The following is a 27,989-nucleotide window of genomic DNA, read 5'->3' as shown; positions in this document are numbered from 1 at the left end:
TACTGTTTTAACATTTTAAAACGCCATGTTATATGTATTATATGTGCATTTCCATAAAATATTGAAAATTTAACATAAAAAGAGTCATCAAATTTTACCCAAATAGTTGAATTATTTTATTTTTACTTTTAGAATATGATGTGCATTTATTTTAATAATCTTTTTTTTGAAAGCTGAGTCAGTTTAAATTCTAAAAAAGCATTCTCTAAAAATATCTGATGCCTTATAACATTAGTGGATAAATTAAATGGCTTTTCTAAAAAGTCAGTCATTTCATTAGAGACAATGAAAAAATAAGAATTAGTATTCTACCTTACTCAATCAAGCCTCATGGCTTTTATCATTTAATTGGGTTACAACCACCTGAATTATGAGCTATTGGGGGATAATATAGAAATACGTCAGATATTGTCAATTTAAGATAATCTCTGATTTTAGAAACTGTGCAATGAATAGAATAAAAGTTTGGCTAGGTAGATAAATTAATACATCATAATTCTACCTTTTGGAACAATCATGATAGAAAACTTAGGGGTGGGCAGGTACAGTGGCTCATGCCTGTAATCCTAACACTTTGGGAGGATCACTTGAGGTCAGGAGTTTGAAACCAGCTTGGCCAACATGGTGAAACTCCATCTCTACCAAAAACACAAAAATTAGCCGGAAATTGCTTGAACCCGGGAAGTGGAGGTTGCAGTGAGCTGTGATTGCGCCACTGCACTCCAGCCTGGGCAACAGAGTGAGACTCCGTCTCAAAAAAAAAACAAAAAAACAAAAAAACCAAAAAAACACACTTAGAGGTAGCCTATTTCTTTTTATATTAGAAAAAAATAGTTTGTGCCCATTCTTTATCCACAGGAATTATGATTTTATAGGCAAAATTCTCATCATTTTAAACACTACACTCAATTGCAAGTACAATAAATGGTTCTTGAGATTTTAGGCACTGTTCAGATATATGATCAGTCCAGTTTATGATTGCTGTTATTATTCACCTTTGGGATGATAGCCACACCCTGCTTCATGGACTTTTGCTGACTGTCAAGTAAAACAAACTAAATTACGTCTTTTTCCTTTGTTTTCTTTCTTTCTTTAAAATTTAAGGCACAAAGTAAAATAGAATATCTCTGCATTTTGTGAAAACAGTTTATCAACTGATTTAGGGCTCCTGATTAATATCAATCATCTTAATATACCAAAAAGGTAGTTCTAAATATCAGTAATGCATAGGATTTCCATACACATTTTAGAAATTGAAGCCTGATTTTATGCCACCAGTGGAAATATTATTGATGTTTAAACAGTGAATCATTTGTGTAATTTGGCTGTCTCAAAGTCTAAAACCATGAAAGTAATTTTTAAATTCACTGCTCCATATGATGGAGGACATGCTAAATTTTGGCTGGAATTGTAAAAAAGTTAATCAATTTTTAAAAAAATTCTCCATATTATAATTAATTAGAAACCAATTTTTGGACACCTATGCCTTTCTTCTTCTGACAATATGCAGTATTTTGTAAGCTATAAATCCGTGAATGAGTTTTATTTAATATTTATTTAGTTTGGGTTCCATGACAATGAAGTACCTATTATATGTTTTGTTTAATACGTATAAGCTCGGTGAATTACAGGCAAATAAATTTTGAAGGGCTAAATCAAGTTTGTTTATTTTTACAATCAGCTATGTTAATTATTCAGTTGGGAGAGGTATATCACTGGCTACGTGTGAAAATATCAAGGAGCATCGACAATGTGGTGCCAACACTACTCTTCATTAAACCATACATCCTGAAATGTTACTATGTATTTTCTAAAAATATAATGGAAGAGATTACCTTCAACAAACATACTTTTCTTTTACAGAGGGAGCAAGTATCTTGCACTAGATAGATTACAGCAAGATAATCTAATAAACAAATACTCAAATATCACCCCAATTTCTATAAGCTCTTTAGAGCAGAAATTGGTAGTACAGTTTTGGACTACCAAGTCATTATTACTTTAGGTAAAAGGGCTTAAAATGAAGAAGCCTGAATGCAACTTGTTTCTGTAATTTGAAGCTATTATTTATAAAGAATGTAAACTGGGGCATAGTACAGAAATGATAATTCTTAGGAGCCACTGAATACAGTTGACTAAAGAATATGGCTGATCAGCGTTAGGACTTGGATCTAACAAAAACAAACTATTAAAAATCTTTGGTACTCTTATTTTCTTACTCTTACTAGATCTGTAAAAGTCCAACCAGGTCTGTAGGGTTCCAATACTCTATACAAACATATTCTGGTATTGATTGAGGCATGTAAGAACAAAGGCTTAAAAATATTGTAAATTGTCCTAATGAAGTCACCTAATTTTTATAGTGTCATGTTTCCTATTATTTGTAGACTAAAAGTTGAATCAATTTCTATAAAATCTTCTGAAGATGAAAAAATATAAAATAACCTGAACTTCAACATTTTCTGGTCAAGCCATCAATATACTAATTATAGGATTTAATGCATTGAAAATGAGATCAATACATGTAAGTAATTACTGCATGCATTTAAACCCTGATGATTTCATGTTTCAGAAATACAAAGAAATATGTGGAATCTATTTGGGATCTAATGCTGAACAACAGGGAAGTACTTTTATGGCACAAAGAGAACTAAAAGAAACACATTATGTAATTTTGCTTTTTTGCTTTTGTTTTTTCTTCTAGTGGTGAGGAGCAAGAACACATAGCTGGATATGGACCTTAGATTATTAAAGATATGATTTTAAAACTTTACAAAGACAAATGGAAAGTTTTAATGATCAGTACTTTTAAAAAATTAAATTCCAGTAATACAAACGTAAATTGTCCCAATGAGGGAGGGAAAGCAGATGCAGATGAAGTTAAGGTAGTTACAAGGAGCTTCTTTAGAACAAGCTTTAGTTTAAGGAGGATTTCTATAAAATATGGAATAAGAGGCTACGAGAAATGAACAAGTAGAAAATAATACCAATTGTTTCTAAGAAGAGCACCACAAAGGCAAATGTTCAGCTGAAGCTTATGAAAAAACTGAAGATACAAAGCTTTTGTAAAGAAAAATTAAGAAAATATCAATGACAAAAAGTAGAACCATAATGGCTTCAATGACAATTTAGGCTTTTCCTGCAAGAGAAAAAGTCTTCAAACTAGGGCATTAAAACATAAATGCTTCTGGAGACAAGGGACTACTAAGAACTACTCTGTGGTTCCTTTAAACTAGAAGGTTATAATCTTAGCAAGTGAATAAAGTTTTTGGAAATTATCTTAGGGCTACTGTCAGCATTCCATGAGACTTAATGCTTAAATCTTAAGAGCCCTCTTATCCAAACAAACAAAAAAAGCATGAGTTCTCCAATGAACATATTGATAAACCTGATATAAATATAAAGTTTTAAAAATAGATGATGAGTGGGTGGAGTTTTATTTTTTAATTTCGTTTGACAAACCAACATGAATTTAATAAAAAAAGAAGCATTTTAAAATGACTTATTTTGGGGACAGTATCTCTAAGTTGGAAGGGAAGAGGAAAACCCTCGACAGTGTGTCTTACATAAGATGAAATTTTGCCTGATACCCTATGAATAAAGATACTGTAATATGGGCTGAATGACATTACTATTAGGTGGATCAATATAAGGACTTTGAATGACTGAATAAAATTAACACACAAAGTTTAAAATTTAATGCTGTAAATCTCTGTCCTTGGTCTTTTCTTCCTTAAAATGTTTTCTTAAAAAATGTACTTTCCTTGATGAATCAGTTAAAAACATAGAAAGGGTACTTAGAATTTTGGAGTATTATTAAATGATAAGAGAAATGAGTAATATCATACATGATAAAACAGAGATTCTAAACTTTGTAACAGAGTCAAATACTTTGGGTGAAACATGAGACATTAAAAATTTAACAGAAATAAATATAAATAGCTGCACTTGGATTAAAAAATAAAGTAAGTAGAATGCTTATCACTTGATAACATTAAAGCATTATATGGGCCAACAGTTGGCAGGTTAAAACTAATGTAATCATGTTAACAAAAGTATAGTGTCTAGATCATTGTAATAGTTCCAATACACTTAGCATGGGGACTCTATAAAGAAACAAGGAGTCTAGATGAGGGTAGCCAGGATGATGAGTTATCTAGAACTCATGTGTCACAGGCATAAAGAAACCTCAAGAAGAGACAACACAAATTATGTTTGATAACACAATTCCATTTTAGAGTTTCGGAGATATATACAATGTGCAAGGCATATGGTGAGAGCAAAGGGCAAGACCATTATGCTGAAGAGAACTATATAAAACTTCAGAGTTGGAAGAAACCATCAGGTTGAACTTTCCAGCTAACTTGGGAATTCCTGGCTGGTAGCTGGTTATTCAGCCTCTTCCTAAACACTTCGAGTAATGAGGAGCCCACTAAACTCGTAAGTTATAAACTTGCAAAAACTGGATTTTTTTTTCATATCAATCTAAAATCAGCCTCCTTGTGCCCTTTATCTACTATGTTCTCTGGAACTTCAAAGACTATCTTGTCCATCTTTCCACATGACAGGCTTTCAAATGCTTGCTCTGGATTTTTCTAATTTGCAATTTTAAGATCCACAATGAGTAGAAAGTTTGGCAGAAATTTGTTTTTGTATCAATACAAGGAAGAACTCTGTAAGTAAGGCTCTTCCACATGAAATGCCTGCTTTTGGAGGTGGGAGTTCTGAGTCTCTAAAATATTCAAGCAGAGGCTCAATAACAATTTTTAAAATATGCAAAAGTTTCTCTTTTGGGTAGAAAGTGAAGATAAATGCCTCAAAACTCTAAGTTCTACGGTGAGAGGGCTATATGCATATTTACATACAGTATGACTCATTTTCCATGCCAAGCCCAATTAAAAACAATTCATCTCTCAAATGAACCCTTTTTCTTAACAAAACATTTTAAAATAGGTACTGTACTATTTGCCAGAGAGATACCACTGACAGTAACACATTAAAAAAAGATGCTTACAAATTTAAAGAAGCATTCAAAGTCAAGGCACTTTTTCAGTTACTTATTCAGCAAAGCTATTCAGTATTTCTACGGAATTATTTTTGTAATGATAAACATCTTGCCTACCTCTAGTTCTGAGGCAAAATCCTTCTAATTAAGTTAATAAAAGCACATCATGAATCTAAGAACCCAAGATGCTAAATAAAGAGAAGGCAGCCCAGCAACTACACAGGATTTTAAAAAGATAACAGAATTCAAAGTGAGGGGTGGGGCTTATTGTCAGAGTTTGCTTATGTATCATATTAAAGCCACACTGATTCCAGCTGTCCCTCCTCCCTGTGTGTGTGTTTTCTTTTCTTTTTTTAAGAAAAGGCACATGAACCCGTGTGTGTTGGCATTGCTAAGGAACAGGAGAAAACATTAGAGATGACAGGAAAAAAACGTGTACAGTTTAAATTTAGTGACATCAAAGTTATGGGCTATTTTCTCTCACCAAGAATCTCAAGGTGTATGCTTTACAATGTCCATTTCATAAGTTACAGAATAAACTAAATTCAGTCATAGAGCAGTGGAGGGGCCACAACAACAAAAATTTAAAAAAAATTATAACGAAAATAGCCAATAAAGTCATAGGTGGAAAATTTGGAGGTCTTAAGTGAATAGATCTTAGGCATTAAGTCAATACATTCTACGGATGATTTATCAAAAGAGAAATAGCGCAGTAAAAGTAACAGATTCAAAATCATGGAAGATTAGGGATTTCAAATGTGGAAGGAAATGAAAAATTATTTAAAATTTTAAGGTTCAAATTTCCCTAAAATAGACATTCAAAATACAATTTTCTGTATTTAATGCTCTGCTAATATTCCCTATATTATTATTTTCCAATAATCAAATTCTACAATGATTATAGTGTAACATTAAGAAGTGCCTTCTCAATTATAAAAAGAAACATTAATCTATGGTCAGTATAATATGAAGTTCAGTTCATTGATTTTTAGACATCTGATTTGTGTTAATCAGTACAACTGGGTAACCAGAATGCATATTCCTCAACCATGATGTTTAAGGAATAAGCTGAATCAGAAATAGCTCTTTAAGTGATCTCATCTGATTTTAACTAGTCTTATAAATTTTGCATAAGTGATAAGTAACTTAACATAAAAACAAAATATCTTGCACCATCTCTCAATGAATAATTTTTATAAAATTATAAACTGGTTACTAGGGAAAACTACTGGTATAAGGTAACAAAGATGTTGCATATTTGGAATTACTTTCTGTGTTTCATGTTATCAGAAAGAAAAAAATCTTATTTCTTAAAAATAATTTACACATTTCTGTTGTAAGTAGACTTATGAAAGAGCTAGACAGGCTCTTAACATGGTACCTTGTATGTAGAAAAATAAACAAATGCATGTTGAATGCATGAATGCATGTTTGGAATTAACTGGATTATATATTGATACAGCAAACCACATGTACAATACAGAGATTTAGTTTGCATTTTAGCTGGCTAAATCTAGATATTGAAATGTTAGAAAATCTACGAGTAAGAATGTTAAAGAGTTTGTGGCTCTAAAAGCTCTGAAGTAAATCAGTGATTTACAAAACTATAACTCTTATTTTCAAGTATTCCAAAATGTCTGTGAAATAACCCAGAAAGTTGATTTTATTGGCATATTTTGTGTTTGTAATAAAAACAAAAATACACGAAATTGTCATTCTTGAGACAAGAAGCTGCTATAAGTTTTGAAGTATGAGGTTTAACTATTAATTTTTTAAGATCAAATTTTCCACTTAAAAATATAATAATGGGCACTTTTTCCTTATTGAATGACATAGTAGTGGGAACATTTTCCCATTAAAGGAAAAATTTTAGAGTGTAATAGATTATGTTATTAAGACCAAATATTAGGCCAAGATGTACCTATGACCCGGCATAAGAAAGTCTGAGTGGCTAGTAGTATGAAACTAGTGAGAACACTGGAAATAGGAGAGATTGTTTAGTAGAAAGTTCAGTGTTTTATAACTTGCAGCTAAAATCTGTAGGTAAACTGGTCACCAGACTCAGTGGCTATGAAGCCCATATCCAAGTTCTGCTTTCTGGCTTTTGAAGGCTGGACTTGCTAATTTTTTTTCTAACTGGCTCTGGCTTGGCTCTTTTCATCACAGAGCTTTGGTATAAACTGAAAGTACTGGAAGATCTTCATAAAGAAAGCTGAGCAAAATCCATAAGGCATCAATGCATTAGGCAAGTAGGCAAGAGAACTTCTGATCTATGAGTCAGGGTGTGTGTGTGGGGGTGTGCTTGCAGGGGGGGCAGTGTATGAGTGTGCATATACAGCCAATGCCATTTCTTTCTTCTCATATTTCTCCTGTTGTTTTTGAAAAGGTCAACTGCTACATTTTCTAGAGTAATAAATTTTGGGATTGGGCTGGGTTCTAAGGTGCTATGTAAGTTATTTCACAGGACTGTTGCTTACATTATAAACTAATGCCATATCAAAAAAGTTTTAGTGGAACTCTAACTGATAATCAACTAAACCATCCTTCATATCCCTAACTCACATTCAGTTACAAGATAGAGATATATAAGGAAAATAAATTCATGCCAGAATTGATTTTTAAAATCTTAACTTTCGACAGTAGTTAACTTTGGAGAGTAAAGAAAAGAGAAGGTGGCTTTGCACTTTCATCACTGTACTATTTATTTATTTTGCAATAAGCAAGTTATTACTTTTGAATTACACAACAAAAATAGGGTAATTAAAAAATCTCCAAGATATTTTTTTATGGTGCAATCCTATTAAATCATAATCTACCATCTTCTGGTAGTTGGTAACCAACCATAGGAGGTAAATTGTTTATGCTGAGGGACAAAAATGAGGCATTTGTGACCTTTGGCCTTCTCTGGCAAGGGTGAGCAACGTAAAAAGAGAATGATAGGTTTTCATACAATAAGCTAGAAGGTACTCCATGGAGAAATGAATAATATGCTATTATTGAGCTGAAGAGAAGTGATTTGCTTTTTTTTTTTGATGTGTGAAAATAGTGGCAGATAACAGTGTGGCTGAATCTAATAATCTCTCTTGGTAAAAAAAAATAACATAACATAAATCATAACTTGTCTTACCTATGCTAGTGAGGGGTTGACATTGTTTTTTTGTGAGCTTTAGTTCTCTTCTGGCCACATCTTCTGCTGTTGTGACTTGACAGCATTTAGAATTCCTTCTTTTGCCATTTACATCTGATGTCATTACTTACTAACACTTTTGAGATTATTTTCCTGGCTGATGCACGGCTATTGGTTATTTGCCAAAGTACAAGTTGCAGTTTCAACACTTTTTACAAACTAATTAAGATGAAGCTAGGTAATGGATGACTAGGAATGTTAACCAAGCACTGGTAGTGATTTGAGTTTTCCTTCCTTCTACAGGCAGTGGATTTTGGTGGGAAGAACAACTGCCTAAGAGAGTTGGAAGATCTGGTTTCTAACTGATTTATGACAATGAACTAGTTATTTCAGATGTCATATTCTTGTGGCCTTCATCTTTGAAATGGCAGTGAAACAGGAGGAAGTGGTTTCAATCATAGAGAATGTGACCATAAAAGAGCCATAATGTGAAGAGCAGTAATTCTAGTTATCAGCATCCCAGCTTTGTGGTCTCCAGCATAAAGAGGGTATGCTGAACACATGTAGTCCTGGCTTTCCCTTGACAAAATACCAAAAATGAGGAATTCTGCGATGTTTTGATTTGTTTTATGTCATATGTTGGATAAAATAACTTTAGCTCTATAAATAATAAAATTGAAAGGAAGTTAGTAACAAAAGGGGTTAGCTATTACTCATTCATTCACTCATTCACTCTTTCAACAGTGCCTGGGCTACTATGGGCCATATACTGTTTTAGGTGCTGTAAGACAGGAATAAAATCCCTGCTCTTAAGAAGCTTAAATTCTAGTAGTAGGGATGGAAAACAAATCTGTGAACAATATTTAATATTATATTCATAGTGATAAAGCTGGGAAAAATATAAAACAGGGTAACCATACAAGAGGATGAATGGTGGTGGTGGGCATCTGGGTCAGACTGGGTTGTCAGGAAAGGGTCTCTGAGGGGAAAATATTTGAAATGAGACCCAAATGACAAGATCTATAAATAAACATTTCAGTAAATATATCTGATACAATTATTGCTATTTGGAATGCAAGGTTTCTTTTGAGTTCCCAAATGTCCAAAGTCAAAAAGGAAAGGAGTAGTGAGTGATAAGAATGTGAAATGAGGAACATTTCTATTTTACCTCCTAGAACGCAGCTAATACGTTAGGTTGAAACATACAAAATTGCTAATGTTTCATCATTTTGACGTATAAAAGCAACATTTCATATGGTTCAACTCAATGGCTAGAACTGAACAAAGACAGGACATGTAGTAAACATTACTTAATGAGGTTTGCCAGGCCTAATTCACTATTTAAGTATTGTAATTGCCCGCTTTGCCTTAATACAAATCTACATAAAATCTATATAATTATATCAATCTATAAATAAAACAAATATAAAACCTATATAATTATATAAAATCCATATAACATTTACTGGACAGACTTATAATGTGTCACATATGGATCTAAGGTGCTTTCTGATATCACTTCATTGAATACTCACACAACCTCAAAAGCTAGGTATTATTACCATATGATTTGACAATGAAGACATTGAGGTCTAGAGGTGTTAAATAACTTGATCAATCATACCAGTTGTAAGTGGTACAGTGACAAAGCAAGGATTTCAACTCAGGAATATCTCCAGAGACTGTACTCTAAGCTAGGTTTACTTATTGTCTATAGGAAAACATGCTTATTCATTTCATGAGCAACAATAATTATATCAAACTTGCTACATTTTCAGGATTACATAATACTTATTATTTTATATATCTAACATTTCAATAGAGCCAAAATTTTTAAGTAAGGTGATGTGATCTGGGCTATGCATGTGTATATATATATTTAAAAAGTGAAACACTGCTTGAACAAATATAATTTGAAGACAAAACATACACAGTAATAGAGCTGCTCATGCAGAAAATAATGATAAGCAGTTTTGCACATTTCTTTTCCTCATCACCATAAAAACAAATCAAGGTTAGTCTAAACTGTTCACATCATTCCATTTCCCTTGTCATTTGTTTAGGCATGGACATGTGATGCAACCTTGGCGATGAAATCTGGGTATAAGTCTGCTAGAAGGATCTATGGAAAGTTTCCCTTGGTCTTATAGAAAGGACTAAAGATAGGGCCTGGTCTTTGGCTTTTTGAATGCTGTCTCATGAGAAATGATGCTTGGAGCTCTTGCATTACAGAAAAATGAATGGAGAGTCCTGACATCGGTAAGCCATGAAATTTACCCCAGAACGACCCCACCTCTGAACTTCCTGTAAGTTAATAACATTCTCTCATTTTTTAAGCCAAAAAATGGAGGTGTAATTAAAAATCCAACCTATAACCAGTATCAGAATTATAGTTAATCTTCAGTGTTTTATGTCTCCCTAACAGTATTTCTTCAAAATCAGACAATATATTAAAATAATTTTCTCACTACTTTCTAGGTTTTTCTGTTGTTTTTTTTTTTTATACATATTTGTTATATAATCAGCCAAGGATGGTGTGCTCAACTTTACAAAAGTGATATAGTTAAGGTTCTCTGCCATTTTTTCTCTGACTTTATCATGTCTTTTTCTTCACATTGTGTATATCCTTCTCCATCTACTCCCTTTAGACATGAACTATAATTTCAGATAGTAATGATGATTATGCTCTTTAAAACTATTGGTGTGTGTATATAATTTATCTTGATAATAAAAAAGTGAGAAGTGTTGCAACATTTTTATTTTCAACTTGTTCCTTTTCTTCCTTCAATACAATTTCATATTCTGGGAATACCTTCTCCTTGTCTACATATCTCCTACCTTAATGTTCTTAAAAATAGAATTCATGACCTTTAGAAAATCTTCAGGAAATGAAGATAGGACCCTTAAAATGATTGACAAGAATTAATGTATCTTCTGCTCTGTATTTGCAGTCATAATCTAGCCCCATGCCCTAATAATTTAAGATTTTAGGCTACTGAGTGGCATATTCTACACAGCTCCTAAGTTATTAATAGTGTGCAAAGAATGTTAGATTTTTTACTTATTTATTTATTTATTTTGTTTATTTATACAGCGGGTTATGAGACCGGCAAATTTTTTCTTTCTTTCTTTTTTTTTTTTTTTTTTGGAGACAGTCTTGCTCTGTCATCCAGGCTGGAGTGCAGTGGCATGATCTTGGCTCACTGCAACCTCCACCTCCCAGGTTCAAGCAATTCTCCTGTTTCAGCCACCTAGTAGCTGGGATTACAGGTATGTGCCATCACGCCTGGCTAATTTTTGTATTTTTCGTAGAGACAGGGTTTTGCCATGTTGGCCAGGCTGGTTTCAAATTGGTTTCAAATTCCTGACCTCAAGTGATCCTCCGCCTTGGCCTCCCAAAGTACTGGGATTACAGGCGTGAGCCACAAAACTCAGTCTAGATTTTTAAAAACAACCTTAAAATACATTTCTCAGCAGATCTCATTTTGAAAGTGTCAATAATATTTCAGCCTGATAATCTAATGTGTACAGTGGCTCCAAGGTAATAAATTTTATTCCCCCTTAAAAGACCTAGGTTTTGCTTTAGATTTGTAAGACCAAGCTACATATATGTGTAAATTAAGTGAGAATACTGGTAGGTAATCTTCAAGACAATGATAAAGGACATTATGACTTCACTGAGTAAATGAAGGCACCAAGAGTCCAGGAGAGTTCCCTTATAATTGCTTAGGGGAAAATCAGCAGGATTAAGGGATAACGTTTTTCAAAACCTCATCTGAATTGGCTAGTACATACGGCAAAGGAAAGTGAGATTTTCTAAGCTGACTTCAAGCTGTATTAACCAAAATAGTATTTTAATGTTATGGCAGATTATTTCTGAATGAAATATATCTTCATATTTTGTCCCATACTTTCATAATTTATATTCCTTTAAAGTTGCATAGAATGACATAATTTATAATTTAATTTAGCTGATGTCTTATAATGTCCATACCAGGTAAGGTTTGAAACTGCTAATTGGGATAACAGGAAATTACTTGTCTTTTCTCAAATGTCAGTGAAGTAGGTCAAGACAATTAATATGCAAGCTGACTTTTCAGTCAAAGGAAAACAAGACAGGTCTCATTTGTGTACTTTTAGTACCATCCATTTCAGACTAAAATGAGTTCAGCCTGAGAAAATCACAGTATGACTCAGTTAAATAATTGAATTTCAAAATAAGGCAAAAGGTAGTTCAACCACGAGAACACAGATTGAAGTCTGTTCTAAGGAAGGCTAAATATATACTTTATAAGCAGGGACAAATTCCATACCCGTAAGGAAAATGAAAAACAGCTAAGGCATGGATTTAGGTGTATCTTGCTTCTTAGATTGCTCTGTAAGCTCATAAGCACTATATAACATATATTGTGATATAAAGTAAGATAAAATGTAAATGATAAGAAAGAGGTTTGGTTGATGACATAATTCTTCACCCTTAAAGCATATGACAGACTATATTTTCATGTTTTCTTCCATTATTTCTCTTGGCCACGTGCCTGATACTTCCTATTTTTAATTTCTTGGCAAACTGAGAAAAATGTTTGGAACTAGACATTAAACTTATTTCCTCTGCAGTTCTGCACTTGATGACTACAATTCACTTCAGGAGGTCAAACTGAATGCTGGCCTGGAGCAGGACAGTTAGTAACACACTGCTGTTGGGCTTTGATTTTTACAAGCACAGGTTGCCTGCTGAACTGTGTGGCAGCACAGTGAGCGCTCTGTGTTGGAGGACATGTACGGGAGGCTAAGGCTGATGTAATGGCCACAGCTTCGTTTCTGTGTATAATTTTTGCTCTGCTGACATAACACCAAACAGCTTGATTTGAACAAGCAGCCTGAGTACTTACTCCTAATGGTCAATCCAGGGAAGCCATGAACACGACATCCCATAACTAGATCTTAAAGATTCTTTTGAAAACACTGGTTTTTAAAGCTGATGTTTCCTGAATAAGGTGTTCATCAAATTGCCCACTCCTAAATATTAGAAATAGCAATGCAGAAAACCATCATTAGAACAAAAATACATTTCATTGAATAATAAGCATCTTCCAGGAAAGGATGAATGCACTACTCTGTTATGAACAGTTTGAAGTACACGGAGAAATCAAGTGGCAAGATTTATGGAAAAAATACCCAGAAAGAAATGGGGCCTGAAAGACAGTGCAAGGCCACTTTCAGTGAAGCAGATCTGACTGAAATAGCACGAAACATCCCACAATATTGAACCATAAAGACAAAAAGTACAATACCAAATTTACTGACACACTTACTAGGTCTGTTCTATCTTATAACAATGATTCTACAGAGAGCCCACTGAAAAAGATGGAAAGCACTGAATAACTACCCACTTAACTCATCTGAAATGTAAAGAAAAAACCCAACCAACTTAGGAGTGCATCTATTTGGCTAAAAAATCCAATCCACTGAACAACAAAAAAGAGACTCTAGAAGAAAAAAATTGAAAGCTATCTAACTAGAGGTGCTCTGTGGACTACTGGAAACCTGAAGAATGAGCAAGCATGGTGCCATATTTTCCCTCCATGTCTTAGGACACGCTTGCTTCTTTCTGGTCTTCCCTTATTCAATGACCAGGATGAACTGTTAAGTGCCTAGCTTATTCAAAACAAGACAACATTAGTGACTTAACCTGTAGGAATGATGAAATGTTTTCTGAACAGAATTCTCTATTTCAGAGGGCTGTGCCTAATTTCCACACAGTGTATCTTAAAATGGCTGAGATAAAGTGTTTTCTCCAATATGTTTGTAAAAGAATAAACCTCACATACTTAGTCACAGCAGTTGTGTAGTACCTGAATGACAGTTGAAATGAAGTTTCTAACTCATCTTTAGATTTTAGAAGACAATTTATTAATTTTAGTAATCTTTAGAATATTAAACATTATTATTATGCTTGCCAGAATTCCTGCAGAGGACTAACATGGCTCCTAAATATTTCTTCCATAAGAGTCTTCCATAAACTCTGATAGATGTGAATGTTGAAAGGGCTTGGCAAGTAATGAATGGTAATTACCTTTCCTGTACTAACAACATACCTTTTATAATGTTTCTCATGGAGATTATGACTAAAATATACTTCACATGGAAACTGCCACAGCATATGAATTTTATTACAAGCAATTCTTATATTTTGTTGGTAGATGAGATATTAAATAATGCAATGAAGATCCATACCATAAAGGGAGGTCCACTGTATTTTCTTGTCAGTCATTTCCAAAGAGACTATCATTTTAAATGAGCCAAGCTTGACATTGACATGGGGCTCTTGACCTGTTCGTAATCTGTGAACTTTGAGATATTTTTCCATTTGTGATGAAGAACTTACACTAATATATCCTGTAATCAAAGTCCCATATATTTGTAAAATGGGCTGAAGGCTACATTCTGCTTTCATCTTTTAAAAAGAGAAGTCTATTACCCTAGGGGTACCAAACAAGTAAGTGTGATTTCATCACCATTTGCTCAAGTTATCTGCACTAATTGGCCCAGACTGCATTTTGAATAAAGAGATGTGAACAGTTTTATACTACTTCTTCTATATATTTTGTTTTGTGCATTTTATGTTCAGGACTTATAGCCAAACCTAGATTTTCTTTCTTACTAAAATAACTGAGTTACAGCCTTTCCCTTAAACCAGCCTGGGTTTCTGGACTGATGTGTCATGTTAGTAATAAACAGAGGCTTGGTATGGCATGTTGAATAAAGAACTTAGTAACTAGTAAAGATATTCTTAATGTCAACAAGGCAGAGGGTTACTTCATTGACTTTTCTCATAAGAGTTGATTCACATAAATTGAGCTTTACGATCAACATACATACCAAGAAATTAGATGGATGCTTTTGGAAAATTGGTTTCTAGAAACAAATTCAGTTATTTGGAGTTGAAAGAAATGCTATGTGAAATCTCTCCTTGGAAAAACTATCTTTTGGATTTTTCCTTTAAATTTTCTGACAATAAAAAGGGAAGATAAATATGTATATGTACAAATGTGAGTGAGTGTGTGTGTATACTCGTTTATTCAACCAAGGCTCTGCTAACAACCTGCTTGAAACATTTATAGTTTCTTAACCCAACTCAGGGGACAACCACTGTGGGCCAATGAGATGGTGCATGCAAGTGAGAATAAAGTGGATAAGAGAAGGAAGAAAAAAAAACACCATTAACCTTAAAAGGCAAATGGCTAGCTGGAGAAAAAAATTATTTGCTCCAGCTGTGGGTATCTTGAGATATAAGCTTCATTACTCATGATGTTTTCCCAAGTTACTGAAGTTCTGAAAGTAGGTCACCAAGGGAGACCTAACTTACTATATAGCAATACTATTATTTTAAGAAAAAAGGGAAGCAAGGTTCTATTTTCTTCAAATAAGAAGTTTGAAAAGGTTAGGACTTTGTGTACACAGGCTAAGAATCTCCAGAAACATACTTACTTTTTTCTCCTATGTTTTCCCCTGCTGCCTCCCCTTCCTCCTCCTCCTCCTCCTCCTCTTCTTCCACCTCTGGGGGTTGCACGTCATCCTGTGGGTCACAGGCACTAACTGGAGCATTCAGACAGCAATGGTTGAACCCGCTATCTCGAGGCAGAGTAAAACTTCGAGGCTTGCCCCCATTTCCATTTAGCACTTGCATCCTCTCACTCTCAGCTAAGGGGTACGGCCCATAGTGATCCTGCAGGTGGCATTTCTGAGTTGGCAGGGTAGACTGCCGCCTGTGCTCTGGGGAGATGGCCGCAGAGTCAGAGAAGACAGAATCCTCCAGGGGCAGAGTCTGAAGATAGTGTAAGCCTGAACTTGTCAGTGGCGTCTCAATTAAATCCTGCCAGGAGCGGCGCTGACTGGCTGTCTTGCGAATGGGAGACACTGCACTGCTCCCAGTTACTTCCTGGCGAAACTCCTCATGAGAAGACTGAGACTGAGAAGTCTCCGTGGAGGAAAGTCGGCTATGTTTTGCTTCCACATAAGGACTGGCGCAACTCATCTGTAGAAAGGAGCCCCTGATTAGTCTCTGCCAAAATAACAGACCACTTCTATTCCAAGGAACACATTCGGTTTCTACCAGGTAATATTTAAGTAGATGAACTCTTACGTAGTCAAGTTAATGACTAGGCAAGTTTGCAGACATCTCAAAGTTAGGCCCCAGCTTACATTTTAAGAGACAGAGACATGGATGTATTGTAATGCGGCTATACCAAGCTCTCATGAAAAATCTGACATATTAATGCAAAATTTTACAACAATGAAAATATAAGAGTTAGTGCTTACATAAGAAAATTCAGCAACTACAAAAATTTCAAAGTTTAAAAACTATACATTTTGAGATCCTGAAGAAGTATTGTCCCTGGATTCATATTCCTGATTTCATGTAGCTTGGGCTTGGGGACTAGGAGAGAGTCTTTTGGATATGAGGATAGGCTGCCTATAAACAGAAAGAACCCTTCCTTTTCTTCGTAGGAGAATGTCTGCTCCTATGGGTGCCAGAGAAAAAAAGCTGTCTGATGGTCTTACTTTCTATGGGGTTAAAGATGTTAGGCAGGATGAGACTATACATTGCTAGGGATTACCATTAGCCTTGAGCATAGATACTACAGGGCACATAAATAGAAAAGAAAAATGGAAAATTTTTATCCCTGGAATTTAAAGTTTGGGACTATATGTTATAGCACAAAACATAACCAGAAAAAGGAGTGGCATCAAGTGAACACTGTAAAATAGCTGCAGGCACCTCTACTGCCACAAGCCTTACTCTAGCTCTGGGGACTAACAAACACACCAGCCCAGGCCGAGCCTGATTTGTTAAATGTGATCATCACAAACAGGGCTGAGGTGGCAGCCAGGACACACCGGACTGAGGCGAAGCCGCATACCACTCCTCCTGGTAAAGGAGGAGAAGTTATGTGGCATCCTCTGCGGGCAGTCAGTTACCTTCCCACATGTTAATAATAATATGAATAATTTTCTTCTTGAAATTCACAAATTGCCATGTTTAAGTAGCTGTTCAGTGAAGATGCTGTTTCCTATTCTTCCTCTTTTATAGATATTTTAAAGAAATTATCCAGATCCTGATGTTTTAGAAAAAGAGAGAAAATACGAATTATCCCCCTGGAGTAATACTGAGATGGAATTAGGTTAGCTGTTGTTGTCACCTAAATCCAGCTTCTATTTCCTATGTGGAAGACTTAGTCCCAAGATAGGCAGAATTGTTTCTTATGGCAATGTGACCATGGAATATTATTATTATTATTATTATTTTGAGACACAGTCTCACTCTGTCACCCAGGCTGGAGTGCAGTGGTGTGATCTCGGATCACTGCAACCTCCACCTCCCAAGTTCAAGCGATTCTTGTGCCTCAGCCTCCCGAGCAGCTGGGATTACAGGTGCCCACCACCATGCCTGGCTAATTTTTGTATTTTTAGTAGAGACGGGGTTTTGCCATGTTGGCCAGGCTGCTCTCGAACTCCTGACCTCAAGTGATCCGCCCGCCTTGTCCTCCCAAAGTGCTGGGATTAGAGGCGTGAGCTACCACGCCCGGCCTGACCATGGAATATTATTGTCTAAACTGGAACATTACTGAGACACTCTTGGTAATTCTGATGGGAAAGGGCCATAAAGTGGGATAGTCCCAAGTAAACCAGCTGTTTACCCTATTAAAAGATCAAAGTACAGTCTATACACAGAGTAATTTACAGAGATTTGTCTGGCACACCATACGAACATATACATTAAACCAGGTCCCACGGCTGCTGAAAAAGCTACATGCAAAAATATCTTCAATATAGATATAATATTAATTTTTATGAGTTCATTCTAAAGGACATAGGAATAAACTTTATTAGTGTGGAATAGATAAGGTCATTTTATATACCTTTTTCTAAGAAAACTTTTTTGTTGTTGATTATCTCCACGAAGGCTACCTTAATACAAATAGTATATTTTGTTAATAAAAGTGATGACATATTTATTCTGCCTGGAATCTGTAACGACTGTTCTTCCTGCTTAAATATTCTTTGTATACTTAAAAAAATTTGCTTATTGATTTTAGACTCCCAGTTTTCTTTTCCCCTGAGAAACCTTAAGTTTGATATGCAATCTACTACATATGTTTTTAACATACAAAAGGATGTTTCAGGTCGAAGAATCTGGTGACAAGTAATGTTCTTGTTGCTAACTTACCGAGGGAGGTCGTGGGTATGTATCATATGGGGGTGGAGGGCTATCTTGTTTTGGTGTTGATGGAGTATCTGCTTCTTCCTTGTCACTCTCACTCCAGTAATCTGAAAATTCACAGACATGGATACGTCAACATTCTATTAAATGTTTCTAGTCATATTTTCGCGAACATAAACTACCATTTAAAAAAAGGAAATTTAAATTCTGTTCCAACATCATGTTCCCCAGCACTACCTTACCCTTGGCCCACCAACTTTTATTTTCAGTTGAGTTTTGAGGAGAAAGTAAGTGTACAATCACCTAATTCTAACTTCCTTTTAAAGCAAGCAGTTACATGCAGCAATAATTTTAGAGAGTTAAAAAAAAACGTACTGCATGAGCTCAGTCAGGTTTAGGGTACCTTAGATTTCAGATCCAATTATTCTGAAGCTTCAATTAATGAATGATATCACATGATGCCTCTTAAAGGTATATCATTTTATCCTAAAGATATTCAAAGAAAAGCAATACATACATTGCTGTAGATCTCTACGGATATAAACAGCTCTAAAAATAATGCTCTCAATTCTCTTCTCTGGCTGCAGTTCACTGATTATCTAACAATCACTGTTTCCAGACTCATGCTGACATGAATCTCTATAACACCATACTCCCACCTCTCCTTGGAAACACATGGCAAATTCTGATTCTTGCCAAATGCAAAAGGGCAAATCTGCTGATGTGGGCTGCAAGTTCCAAACTTCCAGAACTACTTAAAAGGGTAGCAAATGTAAGCAGCTAGACAAAGTGACTTGGCAGACCTCAGGCAAGAGGGAGGGGAAATAACTCTGAGAGAGAAGTTCAAATTACTAGAGTAAGTCAAATGCAGCAAAAGGGCTAATAATCGGAATCTGTTCCAGTAATATTCCAACCACCCTGTAACTGCTGGTTTTATTCTTTATATGATTTACAAGAAAAAACCTGAAGTATTATCCATCAATTTCAGATGATAAGAAAAAACATATTAAAACAAAAGTCTCCTTATTCTTATGAAAATTTAAATCACAAAAGAACTATCATAAGGCTTAACTAATATTCACATTTAGGGAACAATCATGGCACGTATATTTACAGGAACCCCTCTTCACCCACGAATTCCCATATTGTAATATTTGTATATGGTTTCCCTGCAGTGCTGATTAATATTAATGATAATTACAGCTAACATACATTAAGAAATTACTATATATCAAATAAAAAGTAATATATCTGGGATTTGAACTAAGAAACTGCCTTACCCTAAAGCTCTGGAGACTAAGTTGCTGGGACTCTTTTGTAAAGTATAGCAGGAGAGTCTGATGTGTATATTGATGAACATTTTATCCCCCTATCTCCTCCTGCTATTGTGAACATAAATTCTTCAGCAATGGAAGTTGGAAATAAAATACATTCTCAATTATATTGAGGCCTCAAAATACAAAGACTCTGAAAATTCTATTGCTGCTTTAATTATTCCCTTTGAGTAAAAGATAAGCAAAGACTAGTTAATCTTAATTTGATATCTGATTTTTTTCCATTGGTTCATGCCAGTGACAGCCAGTATACCAAGTTTTCCCTCAAATATGAATTGGCACAGTTGCCCAGAAACGGACCCAGCAAATGCTGGTGGAAAAACACATTAACTATATAGTCAGACAGGTGTAGGTTCGAATATTAGCTAGACCACTTCCCATCTTGGTGCTCTTGTGGTGGTTATCTAACCTCTCTGAGTCTGTTTTGTTATCTGTAAAAGGGGTCTAATAATAACCACCTTTCAGAGTTGTGTGTGTGTGGGCACTAAATAAGGTAACATATTCAAGTGCCTTGCATCTTGATAGCACTCAATAAATATTAGAACTGCTTATCTTCTTGGGTGTATTTGTAGCAGCATGACAGGACAGTGTGACCCAGATCACATAAGAGATAAATGCCTGGTGTTCTTCTTCTTAGACGTAAAGTTTTTCTTGTAGCAAGGCCCAGCAATGAAAAGTAAAATCTGGAGTCCTGGGGCATGGGTTTGGTAGTTTTGTGAGAGCTTGAAATACTACTGGGAAATCACCCTGTAGGTAAATGGAATAAGCAAACTCGCCCCTGCCAAGGAAAGATCACCCTGCCAGTATTCTTCCCACTATTTCCAGGAACTGTGGCACCTGTGCAGAGTATCTCCTTGATGTTTGCACTGATACCTTCAAGGCGTTAATACCTCAAGTGGTCCTTATTAGCACACTAAGGAGATGATCATGATTTTATCAAGGGTTCCATAGCTGTCACTACAAGTGACAGATTTTGGAAGGCTCCTTCTCTACTTTTTCCTTCCAGTTAAATTAGGAAGAATTTTAGTCCCACTATTTGATGGAATTCTTGTTTTTTATATATATATATTTTATTATACTTTAAGTCCTAGGGTACATGTGCACAACGTGCAGGTTTGTTACATATGTATACATGTGCCATGTTGGTGTGCTGCACCCATTAACTCATCATTTACATTAGGTATATCTCCTAATGCTATCCCTCCCCCCTCCCCCCACCCCACAGCAGGCCCCGGTGTGTGATGTTCCCCTTCCTCTGCCCAAGTGTTCTCATTGTTCAATTCCCAAAAGCATCATCAATCCAAAGTTTTCTTGGGTTGCCTAAGAAAAGGCTGAAATACTACTTTGCAAATTAATTTTTTTTCTTACACTAAGCTGTGTGTCTTTGAGAGAGCAATGACAGAGAAGAGGCTACATAGAAATTTTAGTCAGGCTCTTTTGGGTTTGCGTGGAAAATTAGAGACACACTGTTGCTTAGAGGATGAAAACTAGTCTGATTTTTATTCTAATGGCAAATTAATTTATTTTTCTTAGCTGTCTATATAGCACAAATTAAATGGATACTTTTAATATCTCTTTCAATGATACACAATTTTATAAGCAATCATGAAAAAGCAGTGCCATCACTAGAAGAGGAAAACTACTTTATTTTCTCATGTTGACACAAAAGGATAATTTGAAAAAAAAAAGACTTTTTCATTTAGAACTGTCAAAGAAATACAATATATTTCATTCATTTTTGTGTGTGATTAAGACTTTAAAAAGACCTTATGTGTGACTGAAAATAATGTCATGAATGTCTGTCTTGAAGCTGGAAAAAATACAAAAATGATCAGTAGACAATTAGCCAAATTGTTATCTTGGCAGCTGAATTTAGTGTATAACTCTGTTTTCTCTAAGTACAACAATGGATGTTGAAAGAGAACCCCACATCTTTTATACTTCTGTAATCAAAGACAGCAATTCACTAAATTTTTATTTAAGTCAATGAAAGAGTCACTTCTAAGCTGTACTGGCTATTTAGATGGAAACAGTATCTGGCAGCTATGTCCCTCCATCGTGGAGAAACATTCCCAGTCCTCAAAGAGCTATATTTTGTATTAAGCTCATCTTCATTACTTAGAATGGTACTCAGAAGATATAACTCTACTCAAATAACTCTACAGAAGTGTGAAGTAGATATGTGCATCTAGTAGTTTTCTACATGGAATACCATGCAACCTAATCATTCGGAGGTAAGAAGTCTAACATGTTTCTGACCTATGCTAAAGTGACTGAGGAACATGCATTCTATGTGGAAATCAAAATTATTTCAGAGATTCTGGTTATATTGCATTAGCAAGATTCTTGTTGCATTAAATTGTAACTACTAGCTTCTGCCTATGATTTTCTACTCACATGATAGACCAATACATCATGAATCCACAGACTAAATACTTTTTGGAACCTGCATGTCCAATATAACTATATAACTTACCAGTTATTTCATCCATAATAAAATTTGGCTATATAATACCAAGTACAAAGGAAATTCACTAAAATCAAGATGAAGCTCAGCTTCATAGTAATGCCAAGTAATAAAATACAGAAGTTAAGCCTGAGAACCAAGCTCCCTTACATCTATGCAAATTGAGTCAGAGATTCATTCTCCTATCAGTACATTGCCCACACTTCTAATTCATGTGTCTTTAACAAATCAGAAAAAAATTTATAAACACTTTTAGGGAACTGTTTTATTCCTTTTAAAGAAATCTGAAAAGGAAGACTAATTTTTTTTCAGTACTCTTACCATAAATTTAGGCCTATGCAACATATAGTCTCTACTATATGGCCTGCAAAGCCCAAAATATTATTAGGTTCTTTACAGAAAAAATTTACTAATCTGTGCCTAAACATTTGCTGACATACTGGTTTTGGGATCTGGCTGTCTTCTTTAGATCTTTAAAAACTTTAGTTTTCAGGTGTTTTTTTAAAAAGAGTTGGCTGAAGGCCAGGCACGATGGCTCATGCCTGTAATCCCAGCACTTTGGGAGACGGGTGAATCGCTTGAGCCTGGGGGTTCGGGACCAGCATGGGCAACATGGCAAAATTCCGTCTCTACAAAAAACAACAAGCAAAAACAAAAACAAAAATTAGCCAGTTGTGGTGGTGTGTGCCTGTGGTCCCAGCTACTCAGGAGGCTGAGGTGGGAGGATCGTTGAGCCTGGGAGGTCGAGGCTGCAGTGAGCCAAGATCAAGCTCACGCCACTGCACTTCAGCCTGGGCATTGGAGTGAGACGCTATCTCAAAAACAAACAAACAAACAAACAAAAAACCTGGCTGAGATTTTACTCTAAGTCTAAAAGGAAACAGAAGGCTTTTAGAATCTCCACATCAATAAACTGGCTATGCCCACTGAAGACACAACTACGAATAGGTTTGTGTTTATAAGTATGTCAATCTGTGGATTCTTTTAACAGATAATTTCAAAAACCTATTTACGTTTCCAAGGGATGTACAACAAACACCCTTTGGGAAATGTGAAGCCATCTAAGAACGATGACCACAACTTTTGTTCTTAAGATTTCAATTCTGCACCATAACACTGTGTTTCATAAATCTGAGGTCAATACCAAGGCAAATTCCATAAGATCACAGAGTTACATAGTAACAGAGCTGAAGAACATAACCAAATGAGAAAATTTAAGAAAGAACAGATCATTCATCTCATTTCTTTGCATAAAAGGCCACTTAAATGTCTATAAAACTGCTAAATAGTAAAAATTGCTCACTGCTAAGGATCTGGACTTGGTTCAATCTTAAGACCTATTATAGACTTTTTCCATTTTTAAGATTTTGTTTCTTCATAGGAAAGAGATGGGAGGAGGGGGTAACAAATAGGAGAGAACTCCACACTAGCTGCTCCAAAAATTTGAGCGTTCAGTCCCTATCTATATAAGTTGTTAAACCTCACTTAAGTGCCTAGAAGAGAAATAACCAAAAATGGACATGTATTTTCTCTCAAGTGATAGCAATGAATTTCTGTACAGGATAACTGCAGGAAAAAAAGTATAACATAATTATTTAAAAAAAGTATTCCTTTACCTTGTTCCTGCTTAATCCTCTCTCTTTCTGCATATCCTGCAGTCAGCATATTAATTCTGTTAAGCCACCTGAAAAAACAAATATTAAAATCAATAACACTGTAAACTAATTTCTTATATTTTACTTCCTAGAAACATTTATTTTAAAATGTCTAAGGATATACGGAATAATCCTACATATAAGATGTGTTCTTTGCTACTATTGATACATAGAATCTTTAATGAGATACAATTTGCTATAGTACAAATTGCTCCCATACCAAAGATGCTACTTCAATAGAAAAGTCTTGGGCAAAGCTGTTAATATCTGTAACATAAAGGGTTTGGAAATGACCAAAGCCATATTAATTCTATTGTTCCAAATGTAGAAGTACTCCAAATATTCCTGCTGTTCTGTTTCTTCAGAGCAAATGCTCCTTTAGAGATATTTAAACAGTATCAGGTTCAATTTATCCTGATGAGGGAAAAAAGTTATGGACCTTGCCTGTCAAAATAATAGTTTTATTATGAAATCATAGTTTTGATTAAGCTTATTTAACAATCTAACAGGAAACACATCTTGGGAGTACTTCAGACACTTGTCTCTAAATACAAGGGTATGGGGTTTTCCAAAGACACAATGAACTTATACAATTTTAACATCTGTTTAGATCTTGAAAATGTATTTTCATGAGCAACTGTAAGTTAAAAATAAATCTCACTTCTTTGCTCTTTCTGTAGTGCTGCTATTGCCAATGTAGGGACTGCCTAAAGCAAAGCACAGTTTTACCGTCTTTCTTTTGTCCCACCAGGGCTCTCCTTATGTTCATTATTTCAACTATTTACACTATCAGATTATCTAATCGCAAGTCTTTAAACAACATGCAAATTTCCCTTTGGTCAATCCTGAGCCATAATCCATATACTTTCCCAAATCAGAAATTGAGGAAAAACCTACATTTCAAGCTAGCTTGAATATGTCCAGAATCACTAGTATGGTTAATATCATTAAGTTGTGGAATAATCTAATCTAGATGTATTTTTAAGAAAAAATTGTGTTTGAGAACTTTTTCTCCTAAGACCTTTATCTTCCCTGTCAAGTGGAAGATCACATTCTTTGAAGTGACTCATATTTCATCATTTATGCCAAATGGTGTTAACTGTGCATCAGATACTTAGAATATCTTGAAAAGTGAGGAAAGTCATGTCTCTAATAGACAAAATCACCATCTATAGAAACTTAAGCTTTAATTGTGAGAATAGGTCAATTAAAACCTAACTTTATTTCAGCAAAACCTACAATGTAATTATCACCTCAGGTACATTTGGGAAGTGAAGAAAGGACTGGAGTAGAACTGGAATAAAATAAAGATTATCAAATGAATTCAGTAGCATGGTATATATATATATGGACACACACACACACACATCCAGAAAATTATAAACTATAAATCAAGAAGTAAACTTCATGACAATGTTTTAAAAATGACTCTAAACATTAGTAAAAGTTCAAAGTTAAAATTTAGTCTAAGTTGATTTGCAGTGAAAAAGGGGTTAAATTTGTACTACAAGGCATATCTTACCACTCTTGGGAAAGACTGGCCTGGTGCTTTTTGGTAAAAATGATGATAATACCACTAAAGAAAAACTTATCATTGAATTTTAATCCAGTGCCTTATATTTACTACTTTAAAAAATATCACTGAAGGCCAGGCACAGTGGCTCACGCCTATAATCCCAGCACTTTGGGAAGCCGACGTGGGCGGATCACCTGAGGTCAGGAGTTCGAAACCAGCCTCACCAACATGGTGAAACCCAGTCTCTACTAAATACAAAAAATTAGCCGGGTGTGGTGGCAGGCGCCTGTAATCCCAGCTACTTGGGAGGCTGAGGCAGGAGAATTGCTTGAAACCGGGAGGTGGAGGTTGCAGTGAGCCGACATCGTGCCACTGCACTCCAGCCTGGGTCACAGAGCGAGACTCCATCACACACACACACACAACAAAACAAAAAAACACTGAAATTTCACCTTATCAGAAATGTAAAGAACAATGAGGTCCTTATGAAATAAATTAGGAAACTAAAAAGGGGCTTGCTCAATTTTTCACTTCAACAGCATTTATTAAGTGTCTCCTATGTGCTGAACAATAAGCTATGTTTTAGGGATACAGAAATAAATAAGATGTAATTTCTGCCTTCAATTAACTCTAGATTTACTAAGTTTCACAAGACAATTGAAAGTTTAAACTATTCTTAAGAAGAAAAATTTTGTTCATTGAAGAAAAATTGTTTAGAAAGTGTGTGGATATACTCAGGCCACTGTGTAGAGCCACAAGAGGCTAAATACAACACAATTGTTGGTGCTATCTTGGATAAACTTATCCTTTAGGATTAAACTAGAAGATACTTACTGATTCACTTGTTACAGTTATGATTTGATATTTTAGGTTATCATGAAAACAGACACATATGCATCAACTGATTCAAGCAATATTTATTAAGAGCCTATATGTGCCAGGTACCTGGGATACAGAGATAAAACAAAGTGCCTGCCTTCATGACTTCCATATCTTAGTGAGGGAGATAAACACTAAACAGGGATACAAATAAACACATATGAAATAGTAGCAGATGCTATTTAAAAACAGACAAGCAAGCAAGTTAGAAAATTAGAATGCCAAAGATGCTGCGGATGAGGGAAGGCTATTTTAGGTAAGATGGTCAGAGATACAATACTGAACTTAGAATCTATTCAATATATTTATGAGGAAGATATTTAATAGCAGGTCTAAATTCAGTCAGTACCTTACCATATCACCAATGCTTTAAAATAGGAAAATACAGGTAAGGTGATATTGAACCTATAGCAAACATTCAAAGGAGATATTCACAACTGACAAAGAATAATGTGTTTAGAGGGAAATAAGAGAAAGAACCATGGGAGAAATGTATAAATAATAATTACTAAATAGGAATTGGTGAGTCATCACAATTACAAGAACATATGTACTGACATGGTAAGGAATATATAGGCCAAACAAATTCAGTAAATAAGTCTTCAGAATACTTGAGTACTATGATGTTTTATTTTATCCCCACAGATTTTACACAGACAAGAAAAAAATCAGTTTTCAATGTTTCAGTGCTTATTTCTGATGAAACAGATCAACAGTAGTGGGGTGCCTAAAAGTGTTTTTGCAAATTACCTCACAATCAAACTTACTGCTTCTCAAAATAGAAGGTGGTATTTTAATATTCTATGTGTATGTGTATGTATACACATATATAAAAATATTTATTGTGTATATATATGTGTATGATTTTACAGAAGAAAATTAAATGTAAGGATAACTTTTTAACACCAATTACTAGGTCCTGTCACCACCAGCATTACATTTGTTTTTTTTAAATGAGGAACAGAAAAATATATTTCTCTGAAACATGGTGTATTTTCATAAGAAGTAGGTATGATATTAAAAAATTATGAAATAATCACATACATTATGTATTTATAATTATAATAATTTTTATAAATATATAATCTCTGAAGACTTAGATACATGCTTTTAAAAGATTACATATAGAACAAACCAACACCCAGATCATCTTGCTGTTATGTAACAATCAGGTGACTTGACAAAGCTGTAGGTGGGTGTTCCTCCCCATCATTAATCCTCTGTGAATATTTTTAGCACTGACTCTTTCCCCCTTCTATTAACAAGTAATTAAAAATCTTCCCATTGAAAGTAGACATTAGGAATAGGGTTATTTTTTAGAAAGCAAAATTCAAAGCAAAACAATAAAAATCCATTTTAATTAAATTAAAATTCAGTATTTTGGGACAATTAAATTCTTAAAGTTGTAGTGCGCCATGGCAGGCTTTACATAAAACAGCACTTTTAAATGTATAATGTGGAAATGGCCTTTTTTATGTTTCACTTTTTTCTTTGACCTATTGCTTAGAAAACCAACAAAATGAACCACACAAATTTGGTTTAGTTTCTGCGATATCCCGAACCAGATACAGCCACAAAATATTAGGAAAGAGCAGTGACATCAGCATCCTTTTGAAGCTATTGCTAACTTGGGGTGGGTAATGAGGGCCAAGAAGGATTTTATAGTTCATAAAATGCACTTTGAAAGAGGCAACTTCTAAGCTTAAAAAGATCCCAATTAGCATGTATCGTGAATGATTACATTGTATTAATTCTTGGAGTTGGCTGGATTGTAGTGCATC

The 27,989-nt window shown here is 34.9% G+C and overlaps 1 protein-coding gene across 7 annotated transcripts in view; it reads right to left on the bottom strand.

Moving 5' to 3' along the window:
* Positions 1–27,989, bottom strand: part of CNKSR2 (connector enhancer of kinase suppressor of Ras 2) — a 287,144-nt gene that overhangs the window by 29,422 nt on the left and 229,733 nt on the right. For all 7 annotated transcript variants that reach the window (NM_001132790.1, XM_024240331.3, XM_024240332.3 and 4 more), the window contains 3 exon segments: positions 15,624–16,170; positions 18,364–18,464; positions 23,775–23,842. In NM_001132790.1, the coding sequence (NP_001126262.1) occupies positions 15,624–16,170; positions 18,364–18,464; positions 23,775–23,842 (716 nt within the window).

Source organism: Pongo abelii, chromosome X (genome assembly GCF_028885655.2).
Source record: "Pongo abelii isolate AG06213 chromosome X, NHGRI_mPonAbe1-v2.0_pri, whole genome shotgun sequence".
Lineage (NCBI taxonomy): Eukaryota > Metazoa > Chordata > Mammalia > Primates > Hominidae > Pongo > Pongo abelii.
Note: the sequence above shows the minus strand (reverse complement) of the source record. Positions and strands in the feature narration are given on the sequence as shown.